The following is a 13,180-nucleotide window of genomic DNA, read 5'->3' as shown; positions in this document are numbered from 1 at the left end:
GGGGCGGCCGCGCGGGGGGCTGTGCGGGGCGGCCGCGCGGTGCGGCTGTGCGGGGGGCTGCACCGGAGGTCTGCGTCTGGGCTCTGTGCGGGGCGGCTGCGCGGGGTGCTGCACCGGGGGTCTGCGTCTGGGGTCTGCGCGGGGCGGCTGCGCGGGGGGATGCACCGGGGGCCTGCGCGGGGCGGCTGCACGGGGTGCTGCACTGGAGGTCTGCGTCTGGGGTCTGTGCGGGGCGGCTGCGCGGTCGTGGTCGCTTCGGCGGGTTCCGTCTGGGACAGGAACTTTCTCCGTCTGTGACGTTCTTTAAGCGTCTCTTTGGCTGTAACTACTTTCGGGAGAGAGTCATTTTATCTTTAGTCCACGTTGCCTCTGCATTTTCCTAAACTTTTTGCTCCGATATAATGTGCCGTCTCGCAAAGACGTATGATACATTTCTTCTAAACAACGAATCTTGACTTTGGCGTTGGCTAAGTGTAGCTGAGGTGACTGAAGTATGGATTCAAGGGCAGACTCTGTAGCAAGATGACTAAGGAGACACCCCAAAATGGAAAGTGGCCCACTCCTGAAGGTTTTTGAGGTTGAGCCCTAACTCCTGGCTTGGGCAGAGAAAGTGCTGTTTTAGCGATGTTTATGCTCTACATCTGGAAATTTCACCACTAATAGTTTAATTTCAGCGGGTATATTTCCATCAGTGATACTGGTTAGATGATGTTTTCTTGTACAGATGCCCAAGCATAAAGGTTTGACTAGGAAACAGGCAAAATCCTAGCGTTTGTGTGAATGTCTGTATTTACACCAAGAGAAAAACCCGAATGGGATGAGGCCTTGTGTAAAGGAGAGTTGAGAGGCTTGTGCTTGTCACTAACTTATGCATGCTGAGTGTGGTTTATAAAATGGACATAACAACACAGGCTCTCCTCTAGCGGTGCATGAATTACTGCATTAAAATTTATGGAAATTATTTTGTTTCAGTAGCATTTCAGTGCAGTTGCTAAATGGAGCAGTGGGGCAATGTTAATTGGAACGCTTGCAATTGGCACAGTGTAGGGAGTCAGTCTCACTATCTTGAAATTTAAGGTTCACAAAAGAGTGGAGATGTAAGGATGAGAAACTTTGTTTTTCCCTTTTTGGGAATTCTTTAGGCCCAGGTTTCTAGTGACAGCCCCAGGGATCATCAGGCCTGGAGGAAATGTGACTATTGGGGTGGAGCTTCTGGAACACAGCCCCCCACAGGTTACTGTGAAGGCCGAGCTGGTCAAGAAGGCAGCAAACCTCACCGTCTCCGTCCTGGAAGCAGAAGGACTCTTTGAAAAAGGTAAGACAAACAGCATAGAGTCTTACCCTTCTGTGGTAATAATTGGAATATGTTAATAAAGCCATGTGTTAGGGTAACAGAGAACCTTCAAAATTCTTAGTCACGTAAAGTCCAAAATGGTGTTCTGGATGCTCTTGCAAGTGGAGATTCACAGACCCAGGTTCCTTCCACTTTGTGGCTCCGTCATCACAACATGTGGCTTCTGAGTCTGTAGGGGAGGAGCGTGGAGTTTCTCCTGTGGGAGGTTTATGTGGCTCACAGCGCTTCTGCTCCTCTTCTGATGGCCACCTTTAGCTGCAAAGGAGGCTGGGAAGTGTAGGCCAGTGTGTGCCCACAAGAGTAAATGGACACAGTCAACAGTCTGACACAAGACCATATTTACCTATGATTTATATAAACTGTGTATAACCATATTTCTTTATATTTATTGGGTGCAGAGGATTTTACTAAATAGGACTGTAGGAAGGAAAAGAAGAGCTACACAATAGTTAAAATCTAGTTTTACGGAATATTTCTTAATTTTTAAAGTAACAGGAAAAGAAGAAAAGTAATTTGGCAGTAGGAGCCATTTGTAAAAGAACTCATGTTTCTTGTTTTAAGTTTGGGTTCTAACCTGGCCCAGGATTAAATTGGGTGAATGAATGTGTTCTTTTTCAATACTAAGGGAAAAATAACTTTGGGGGGTAAATACTTAAATGCTTAAACTTTTTTTCCATTAAAATGAACACATTGTATTTTTTTCCTAATCGAAAGAGTAACATATACTCAGTGCTTACAGTCTGATAAACACTGGAAGTAAAGGAAATAAACCAAAATCGCCTGTAATCCTATCACCCAATTAGGAACACTGTTAACTAGAAGCACATTTAGATGTTTAATTAGAGACCAGAAATTGAGACATAAATTCCTATAATGTTGAGTTATCTTAACAAGAAATGACTTAAGGGCCCATAGTGAGTGGGATTCCACAGTAGTTCGTTATATAAATGTTCTCTGCCAGCATAGAGAAATGAACGTTGTCATGAAAGGAGATAAAATCACAGTTTATCTACTTCCATGGTTCTTTCTCTGCAAGCTGCCTGACTGGGCGGGTGAGCTGGGGCAGGAGCCAGGAAGGAGGGATGTGTGTGGGGGACAGGCCACTTTGTCTTTCATGGGAGCAATGTCAGGAAAGTGGGAGACCTTGTGCCCTGGAGAGGAAATGCGGGTCGGTGCTCAAGATCTGAGATTGAGTCTTGGCGCTAGTTGTGTGATCTTGGGCAGGTTACTTAACTGCTCTGAGCCTCAGTTTCCTCATTTGTGAAATGGGGGTAATGAAACTTACTTCCCAGGGCAGGTATAAAGTTGAAATCAGCATCTAGCACCTAGCAGGCACTCAGTGAACAGCAGCCGCTAATGTCATGAGTCGTAGTGATAACACTGAAGAAGAAGATGCAGGGAGCATCGTTTCCTTCTACATGGGGGCAGACCTCAACTTTCGTTATTGACCTATGATTTCTGAAAATGAGTGAATCCTGGTCTTATGATAATGGCTAAAGAAGATATTGAAATACTGAGTCCTAGCAGACAATACTTGCAGGTAGTTCCACATTCATTATTTATTCATTAAGAATGATCATTTTGACTCTATTAGTGTGACAGTTTTACTGCAATGCAGAGGTCCACAATCACATGGATCATTTTGGTAAATATTTGCTCTTTGCTTAGATGTTTGCATACTCTTATTTTAGAACTTCTCCTGCATTGTCTCTTCTGTAGTCTCCTTTATCAGTCGCCTTTTTTTCTGCAAACACATAGTAACAACATTGGGGGTGTGTGTTATTGTGACTTGGTTTTTAACTTTATTTTTAGATTTTTCTTTTGGGAGGAGAGCCTGTCATATGCCTCTCGGAAGGCTAAAGCACTTAAGACTGGGTCAGACAACACTATCCTGGGAGCAGAATGGATCTCTTTTTAGGGGCTGTTTTTGACTCTGTTGACATAGAGTTTCATTGAAGATACCATTGCAGGGAGCACTCTCCCTCTTTCAAAGGAGAATGTCACTCTGTCATCAGAGGCTGTGAGTCATTGTTCTCAGAGCAGATGCTTCCTGTAGTGTTAGGATTTAAGGATTAAGACATTCCTCCCTCCTTATCTTCACATCCTTTGCTTTATCTGACTTCTCCAGTTGCAACAATATGTAGATAAATGAGGACTTCTAAATCAGAGGTCTAGATCTTCCTAGAACTTATTTTTTTCCTTGCCACATAAACAAACAAATACATACATTTTAGGTCTGATTATTTCATAACTTTCTTATGAGAGCCTCCAAGAAAAGGTTGGTTTTAATAAAGATTTATCTTCTAGCAGAAGTGGATAAGGAGGGCGACTGTTTCTGAGTGGCTATTTCTAACAGTCTTGATCATCTTAGAAATCCTTGGGGCAGGGCAGTTTTTCACCATAACCAGAATGCATTCCTAGCCTAATTTTTGTCAGAAATAGTAATAGCTAGAGGATTCGAATTGCACAGTAGACTTTAATAAAGGCAGCAAAGTATGGCTTGTCCTCAAGGAAGAGTTCATTTATTTGACAGACAATGGGGAAAATTTTGTTTACATTTTTTCCTTGAAGCCAATAGCATTGATCACATTACAATTAGTTTATTCATTTTTTAGTATATTAATTCTACATTTATTGGGTAATCAATTATGGGCTTTTTTGGGTGTGTGTGAACAATAGCCCTTTAGCAAAAGTGTTTCTACTCAACTTTGTGGAGTTCTTTAAAAGTGTATTAATGCCTCTTTAGTGCTAAGATGCAGACATTGAAGTGTACTTGTTCTTATCACTCACCACCATCATCACTACCACCACCATCACCACGATCACCACCATCACCACAACCATCATCACCATCGTCATTATCATCAGCATCACCATTATCCTTTTTATAGTGAATAGAACTAAGTTCATAATCTTATCTTCATTGTATGAAAGTTAGTAAAGTAAGCATAATTGACAAAACATGGTAAAAGTTCAGCAAGTAGTAATTCCCAGAGGAGAGAAGATGGAGCAACTACTGACATTTGAAATCAAGTCAGACTATATGTTGGGTGGAGAGTGAGCCTGTCCCCTTATTTCTTTTGTTTTTAGTTTTTATCTCTTCGTTTACTATGATATGGCCTTGGAGTTCCATACCAAATGAAGAAAAAACAGTTAAGAACATTTGAATTCACAGGTCATAAATGAGAACTCTCTTCTCATCTGTTAAGGCATGTGGGAATAATCATTTCTGGTGTCCTTGAAACCATCATTTCTGCTTTATTCCCTTTCTCTTTCTAAAGTTTGAAATGTTCATTTGTAAGCTTTCAGTGTTTTTCTTGAGTGAAATTTGCTTCAAATAATGAAGAATACACACTTTCCCCCCATTAATGAGTTCATTGTCACCGGTTTCACATAAACCTGATTTAAGGAAAAAACCTAAATACAAAATGTCATCTGCAAACGTAGGTGCTGTGCAGGGCGTCTGGTGAGCGCCTGCCTTCCGGAGGCACCGTTCAGTTATTGATGGTGCCAAGCCTGTTTCCATCTTCCCACTGAGGTATTGGGGTGAGACATACTCTGTGAGTGTGTCTACATCCTTTAATAACTTGCTTTTTCTTTTTGCCCTACAATCTTGGAGAGTCATTGGGGTGTTTACTTTCTATTTTTAAGAATTAAAAATTCTTTTTGGTGCTTGTCTTTCTCTCTTTCTCACATTGCCTATGAGTATTTTATTTTTCATCTTGGTCCCATAAGGGTGGGAAATCAATATTCCTTAAATTTGAGATAGCTGAAAAACTTAGAAAAAAATCATCCAGTTCAGTTTGGGTGGCTTTCTGTGGAAACAAAGCTCCTGAACATACGTTTCATGCCTCGTAGATCAAAATCAGTCCCACAGTGTTTATGAGAGTAGATTAATTAGTGTAGTGTGTGGGCGTGTTTCCACAGGCAGCTGTGCCTGTACAACTCGGTCTGAACTTGTAGTTACATGAGAATTGTTTTTAAAGGGTGTGGGCTCTCCATTCATGTGTCTTTGCCATTGTGTGTGATATATATAAATAGGTAGGTGGCGCTTGAGGAGAAAGGGCTGTAGTGTAATCACCGTGTGCCTGGGCTCTGTAGCCAGCCTACCTGAATGCCCTTCCTTTAGTGGTTGTGGGTTGTGAGCAGTCATGATCCCACCAGCCTTCAGTTTTATCATCTAAAGAATAGTGGTTCCTGCCTTATGCAATTACATGGTCATTGTGAGGATTAAATGAGGTAACATGTTTAAAGCACTTAACACATGAGAATTATTCAAGAAAATGGTAGCTATTGTTATTAGAAGAGAATAAAAACCATTGTGTCAAAGATGATTATTAATGCCCTACTGGGATGATCCTGAACTGGGAACTCTATAAAAGGCGCCTCACTGGGAGGGAATGGGAAAGAATTTAATGTATTAAATATTGAGTCCTTAGAGTGCCAGGGGCTTTATGGACAACATGTAACTGCAGTAACCTATGAGGAAGGCGCTGTCGTCTTCATTTTAGAGGTGAGGAAACTGGGGCGAAGACAGAATGGTTAATTTTTCTGAGTTAACACAGTGAATGGTAAAGCCTGAATTTGAAGTTGGTTGTGTTGCTTCTGAAGTTGAAGGCTTTCTACTGCTTGGAAAAGCATGAAAATATTTTTTGTTTGCTTTGCTTTTGGATATCGATGCAGTGTGGTACCAGTCCTCTTCCTCAAAATCATTTTCACATTTACTTGTGGTAGTTTAGTCATGGATCTAATGAAATCTAATCTGGATCTAAAGAATCCCAAGATGCAATGCTAGCTCTCCTCCTAATTTACTTTGGGCTTCATAGAATTCTGGAGCTGGATGGGACCGCAGAGATAAGCCAAACCTTCACCCAACTGATGGCTGCGGAGACTGAGGTGTGCTGTTTGGCGACTTGCCCAAGGTGAAATTGCTTACTGGTGGCAGAGGTTGAATTAGATTGCAGGTCCCCAAATTTGGAGTTCAATGCTATTTTCATTATACTCTAGAAAACTTTCCTAACATATGGAGAACTGTGTGTAAGACCTAGGATATATTTGTACATGTTGATTTTTCTGATGTGGAAGAAAATAAGGCTAACTAAGGAGTTTAAAAATGCTTACCTGCATATTTGTGCAAGTTTCCTATTTCAGCTCAAGGTGGAGTTGTTCTTTATGGCCTAATGGTTCTGCATCAGGGGTGAGGGTGGGGCTAGGAGCCTCATGGATCTTTTGAAAACTAAATTCTGTTGCTGTGTTTCTCAAAGTGGGAGTGTACTTATTAAAAATGCAGATTCATGGGCACCCCCTCAAGATATGGGTAAGATCTAGGAATCTAACTTTATTTTAAGTGGTCTTAGCCACACTAAAATGAGAACAAGCGCCCTTTAGTATCTCACGATTGTTCTTGACTAAGTACTGGAAAGCCTGAGAGTGAGAGGCATGCCTTTGCAAGTCTGCGATGACTCATGGCCGCTGGAGAAGGCTCCTCCCGGACTTCCCTGTCTGCCTTACGGGCAGCCCCCCACCGTGACACTGGTGTTAATTTTAAGCAGTGGAGAAACGTGTCTTGGGTTTGATTATGAATCAGCGATTGAATGAAGTTGAAAGTGAACGTACTGATTCTTTAAACTCCAAGTTTGAAAGTGCTGCTCACCTTCTAACACAGAATGAGTCACTCTCCAGTGGCTCACCGAGGGTTTGGTGGGAATAGAAATCAGATCCTGTGAGAATTTGGGCTGGGTTACTGTTTGATGCTTTATTATTGTAAAAATCCTGAAACTGGCGGTTTCCGCTCGTTAGTTTATTATTTATTGATTATTTGCTGTATGTGAAATGTGAATAAGTGTGTGTGTGGGGGGGGTGGAGAATAGGAGGAAGGCTGGCATTAGAGGGCATCAGAGGTTCCAGAGGATAAAATATAATATTAAAAGTGCAGAAGGCTGGAGAGTTGTTATTTCTTGTTTGTATAAAAAGTTCAATGTGGTTTGTAAATAGTGCTTCTTGTGCGTGACCCTGTGTCTGGTACTGTTGCCTTTAACATCAGGAGCTATACAGATGTCCATTTGTAAGTGTTCCACCTCCTCTGACATGTTTGGCATTCAGTAGGAACAGTCATTTCCCCTCCTGGAGGAGGGCAGGGGGTGCCGGGGGAAAGTGACCGTGGCTGGGAGTGGCAGTCCCGAGACAGAGCGAGAGGTTTGTGTGTGTATTTTCTGAAAAAATGTTGTTTTCTGTTTTAGATATAAGTTTGGGGGACGTCCAGATGGAGATGTCCAGCAGATAGTTTTGAAATTGTAGCCAGGGGGAGAGTGTAAGGCATCGTTTTCATGGGGGCAGACAATATTTGAAGTCTTGCTGGGAATGCATGAGATGCACAAGAGAGGCAGAGCTTATGGAAGGGATAGGACTGATGATTAGAAGCTTGAGAGGGGGAACATCAATGAATGAAATGGGTGGACCATGAGCATCCAGAGACAGGGTGGACTGAAGACTGTGAGATGTCTCAGAAGCCAAGGGAAGACAGAGTTACAGGCAGGAAAGTTTTAATAGCACCAAGTGTCCCAGAAGGTCAAAGCAGAGAAGATGAAGACAGAGAAGAGGGCATTGGTGATCCTCAAGTGAATGGTTTTTAAGTGTTGGGAACAAAAGCCAAGTTTTAAGTAATAATGGGTGGTGAGAAAATATATCAGAAAGTGTAGATCATTCTTTGCTGAAGTTTGACAGTTGAAAAAAGAGAAGTAGATGGTCTCTTAAAAGGCACAGTAGAGAGGTAAAAGTCGTTGATGCAAAGGGGAGGGGTGGATAATTCATGGGTAAGAAGGGGTGGGAGCAGGATCAGGAGCACAGGAGAGTGGATTATCCATAAAAAAAAAAGTTGTACTTTTCCTTTGATGTAAGAAAGAAATAGAAGAGAATGAGTAAGGAGAGAAATATTTTGAGGTATAAACTTGAAGAATGAAGTTGAAATATGGTTTTAGGAAAACTTTGCCATAGTTATCTCCCTGCCTCTAATTTGTATAGATACAGTCATCTCTTTATAAGAAGTGGGCATAAACGTTAAATGTAGCGGCCCACTGGAGAGAGAAGCACAGAATTGGAGCTGTTCCCTAACCTGGGTCACTGCTGGATTGTGGGATATCGGAGTGTAAGGATTGATACCTGTGTTGGTATCAGGAGAGGGAGCACAGGAGAACAGAGAAGACAAAGGGGCTGTTTATGGCGGTAGCATGCCTCACTTGAAGCTTGAGGACTGGGATAGAGTTATTTTATTGTTTGCCGTGGTTGCCAGTGTGAGTAAGAAGTGGAATTATAACTCATCGTCTCTTGGTCTGGGCTAAGATGACCATCATTCCAAAGGCGCAGTGACAAAACTTGAGGAGAAAGAAACTATAGTGGTGCCTGGTCTTGCCCTGTCTCTTCTGTTTTTCACTTCCCTTAGGAAAATGCCGTGACTTGACTTTCTTCCCTTACAGGGACGAGGGTGGAATTGGTCAGGATCTGGTGGATGGAGTCGAGCAGGGAGGTAGCGGGCAGGTCTGTGGGTCTTTAGTTCTGAACAAATGAATCGTGTTGAAAATCTGAAAACCAGAGTGGTAAAGAGCTTGGAAACAAACGGGGAGGAAAGATTTTTAGAGCACCTAGGAACTTCCTTGTGGCAGGGCAATGTTAGGAATTTCCATTTATGAAAATGTAGCTGGCAGAAATGATTTAGTATTATAAATTTTAATTTTACTGCAATAAATGTTAAGTCTCCTCAGGAATATAGTTAAGACAGGGCGTTTACTATTTTGAGAATTCCAAACTTTGATTAGGCACCAAATTGTATATGGCGTAATATTGGGGAGCATAAACGTTTGGTGATCACATAAAGTTCTTGTCTCTGTGCTCGTCACAGGGAAGCAAAGCAGGTTTCATTTCAACTCGAGCTGGTGCTTGCAGTGCTGTGTTGATGGATTCATGGTCAAGTCTGAGTTTACTGGAATAGAGTACAGATGGCTTGCCGGTGTCTGCATGGGCATGGGAATGGAGAGATGCAGATGGGCCTGTTGTGTTGAAGAGGGAGGGTTGCCCACAGGACTACATGGGTGCTTGAGGTGATAACAACATGGATAAGAGAGAAAAGATGGAAGAGTCGGTGTGTCCACAGACTCCCATGAGAGTGCCCTAAGCTCCAGAGGAGGGACAGGGAGGGAATATGAGATTTTGTTTGGACTAATATTTTGGAAAGAATAGCTGGGTCTGTCCTGTACAGTTTGAGAGACACATTGGGTCAGAATGGGGGCTCTGGAGCCACATTGGAATTGAACCCTTAGCTCCACCTCTTACTACTTATGTGGCCTTGGGCAAGTCACTGCATCTCCTTTGGTCTCAGTTTCCTCATTTGTATAAGGCAGTAATACCAGTACCTACTTCAGAGCATTGCTTTAGAGTCGCACTGTCCAATATGGTGGCCACTAGCCACATGTGGTTTCTGAGCACCTGAAATGTGGCTCGTGGCAATTGAGATGGGCTGTGAGTATAAAATACACACTGGGCTTTGAATACTTAGTACTAAAAAAATGCAACAAAACTCATTAATTTTTTAAATTGCTTATGTGTTCAATGATAATCTTTTGGATATATTGGGTTAAATAAAACATGTTATTAAAATTAATTTCACCCATTTCTTTTTTCTCTTTTTAGTATACTGCTTTAGAACATTTATCACAGTGCCTGGCACATAGTAAACACTGGAGAATGTCAGCCGTGTTGTACCTGGCATTTCCTAGTGTCAGATATTAGTACAAACGCCTCCCTCCTGAGCACAAGCTTGTGGCATGAGGCCGAGTCTCTCTGTTGATGGTTGTTTGATTCTGACTCCAGTGGGCCTTCCACCTTATTCCTTATCCCTTAAGAAAGGAGGAAGTCTCCCTAAAAAGCAGCGCCATACCACAGGGGTTGGTAAGCTTTTCCTGTAGAGGACCAGATGGCAGACATCATAGGTTTTGTCAGCCTTATGGTCTGTTGTTGCAGCTGCTGGAGTTCAAGTCTGTGGTGTGAAAGCAGCTGTAGACAGCGCCTAACAAATGAGCATGCTGTGTACCAACGGAGCTGTATTTATGGACCCTGAATTTGGAGTGCATATAATTTTCTTGTGTCATGAGATATTATTATTTTTATTTTTTTCCAGCTTTTTAAAAATACAAAACCATTTTTAGCTCATGAGCTGTACAAAAACTGCGTGGGGCCGCCTTGGCCAGTGGGCTGCATGTTGTTGGCCCGGCCGTAGTGTGTGCCCGGACACTGAGCTCCCCTGGTGGGCTCTTGGTTTTCCATTTGTATTGAACCTAACATTTAGTTTATACTGTACCATTTTATTTATTTTGCCTTTAGTGGGTTTTTGATTGACCTACTTTATGCTCACTGGTCTAGGTGGAACAGAATGTTGTGTATGAAACTCATATTTATTGAGATATTTGTAAGCAAGTGGAGGCAGAGAGAGAAAAATTAAAGGAGTATGTAAGGGACCAAAGGAAATTTTTTTTGTTTTGTTTCGCTTATAATACTTGTGTTTTCTATATAGATTGAATTCACTGAAGAGTTACTTAGCTTTGAAGTGACATTAAACTGTGAAACAGACACATTATATTCTAAGGTTTTGTCTTCCACAGTTTTGTGGTGAACCCCATTTCTCACTTTGTCCATCTGCGATCAAAGAAAATGCTGAATAATCAGAATATTTAATAACGGGAAAGAGGTAAAAATTTTCAGCTAAAAAAGTAATATACTTAAGTTTATTACTGTATATCGCTGAATAGCAGAGAGCTGCCAGAAAGAATTAGGCAGTCAGTACTAAGTCAGGCATATATATGGTGGAAATCCATGTTCTTTTATAGAGAATATTTCTGCCCCTAGCTGGACTTCCAGTTACACACGACTCCTTCCCTTCCGTGACTCTCCGCTGAGCTATTTGGTGAGCACAGATGTCAGAAGAGGCAGCATATGGTATTATAGAGTGTGTTTGAAAAGTTAAGGAAAGGTTAGTTTTTGTGTATGCTTATTATACAATTTAAAAATAGCTTTGACTCTATTTGTAAATCAAACGGCCAGCTCTGAGGCCTGTGCCAAGCGTGAAGCCTTAAAACAAGGTTTCTTTTGAGTGGCTTCAGTGGTGTTGGGAAGGAGAAGACGTCTGAAAGGGTTTTAAGATTGGCTTTCTCTGGTTCAACGTAAAGCAGCATTCTGAGCTTTGCAGTTGTCTGCATTAACGCTGAGAAGGCCTGTGTGTCTCAAGTCAGAGGGTGCCTTACGGTTTGCAGAGGTGGGGACTCTCTCCTGAGTCTAAGCGGAGCCTCTCCAAAAGGGATAAAAAATGTTCACGCCAGTTTGCAAATACTATTTAATCCTCAACCTAGCAACAGCAGAGAAAGAGGCTACTATTCTTCATCCACACTCCCACCACCCCACACCCAGGGTCATGTTTTGGCGGTGTAAATTACTGCTAGAATGTTAGGACTTTCAGATGAGACTTAATAAGTGCCTAGGAAATTCCTAGCTGCATTTGTAAATTTAGAGGGAAGACAAGTCGAAAAAAATGTTAACCTTTTAATGAGGACACTGGAGAGCTGTGAGGGGGCCTTAAATTGAATCTCCCTGCATATTCTCCAGCGTCCCTCCCAGAGACGGCCGGAGTTAGGGATGGGCGGGCGGCTCTGCTTCGGGTGCAGCTTCTGTTTCCGGTTCTGGGTCTTTCCTGGGTCTTCGAACGGACATGGTCACACGTCAAGCAGTGGGACGTAGACATGCAGTCACCCCCTCCTTCCAGTTTCTCTCTAATGAGGACACCCCTCAAAGATTTGACTCTTAAGAGCTACATTAAAAAAAATAAAATTTCTACTATGAAGTGGGATTTCCTGCATTTCAAATCTGGGTAGCTTGTTTTGAATTGCTAAAATGCTTGCCCTGCACTTAATCAACCTACTGGATTTACTTGGATTGTACAGTCACAGCTGCCCTCCACTTTCTCCTTGTTTGGTGTTACTTAGACAAAAATAAATTATGTCTGTGACCGCCCCCCGCCGCCGCCGCCACACATACTCCATCTGGTGGGTTTGCCGCTGGTGGGAGGTAGGCTGTGTCCGCCGCGCTGGAAAGGAAGCACATGGTTTCCTCCAGTCACTGGACTGACAATGGAGGCAGCCCCGTGACTTATCCTGAAGTGAAAATGAGTAACTCAGTAGTCAAGCAGGCAGGTTTGTTGGGACCCAGCTCCCTGCAGTTCGGTCTTTTTGATTGCACCCGGCGTGGACTTCGTGGTGGCGGCGGTGCCGTGCCGCCCAGACGCAGCCTGCAGGCTCGACTGACGCCTTCCCGAGCGGCCGGGCGCTGGCGGTGCCCTGGAGACGCCCCGCTGGAGACGCGCGGCAGAGGGCGCCTCGTCCGGGGTGGGCGTCCGCTCCGCCCCGCCCCGCCCCGCCCCGTCGAGCGCCTGGCTGCGGCCCCCGCCGCATCCCCGGCCGCGCCCTCCCCCAACTCCGCGCCCTCCCCCTCCCCCGGCTGCGAGTGGCGTCCGGGAGCCAGCCTTCGACGGAGGGCTTATGGGTTAACTTTCCTTTGGAGAGGGATTTTTGAGAGCTTGAAATTAACCTCAAATGTGTGAAAACTGTAGTGTGAAGACCAGCGATCCGGCCGCCCGGCCGCAGGGTTGGGTCTGCGCTCGGCCGCGACCCCCGGGCTTGGCCGGTTCGGATCCTGGGTGCGGACTTGGCCCCGCTCGTGAGGCCCTGACGTGGCGTCCCACACGCCACAGCCAGAAGGACCTGTTCCTGGAATATACAACTATGTATT

General features: G+C 43.6%; 1 protein-coding gene across 1 annotated transcript in view; it reads left to right on the top strand.

Annotated features, from left to right (window-relative positions):
* Positions 1–13,180, top strand: part of CD109 (CD109 molecule) — a gene marked incomplete at its 5' end in the record, with an annotated part of 193,812 nt that overhangs the window by 49,260 nt on the left and 131,372 nt on the right. The window contains one exon of the mRNA XM_046676265.1: positions 1,143–1,315. Coding sequence (XP_046532221.1) covers positions 1,143–1,315 — 173 coding nt within the window. The remainder of the gene's footprint in view (positions 1–1,142; positions 1,316–13,180) is intronic.

Source organism: Equus quagga, chromosome 11 (assembly GCF_021613505.1).
Source record: "Equus quagga isolate Etosha38 chromosome 11, UCLA_HA_Equagga_1.0, whole genome shotgun sequence".
In the NCBI taxonomy this organism is placed as follows: Eukaryota; Metazoa; Chordata; class Mammalia; order Perissodactyla; family Equidae; genus Equus; species Equus quagga.
Note: the sequence above shows the minus strand (reverse complement) of the source record. Positions and strands in the feature narration are given on the sequence as shown.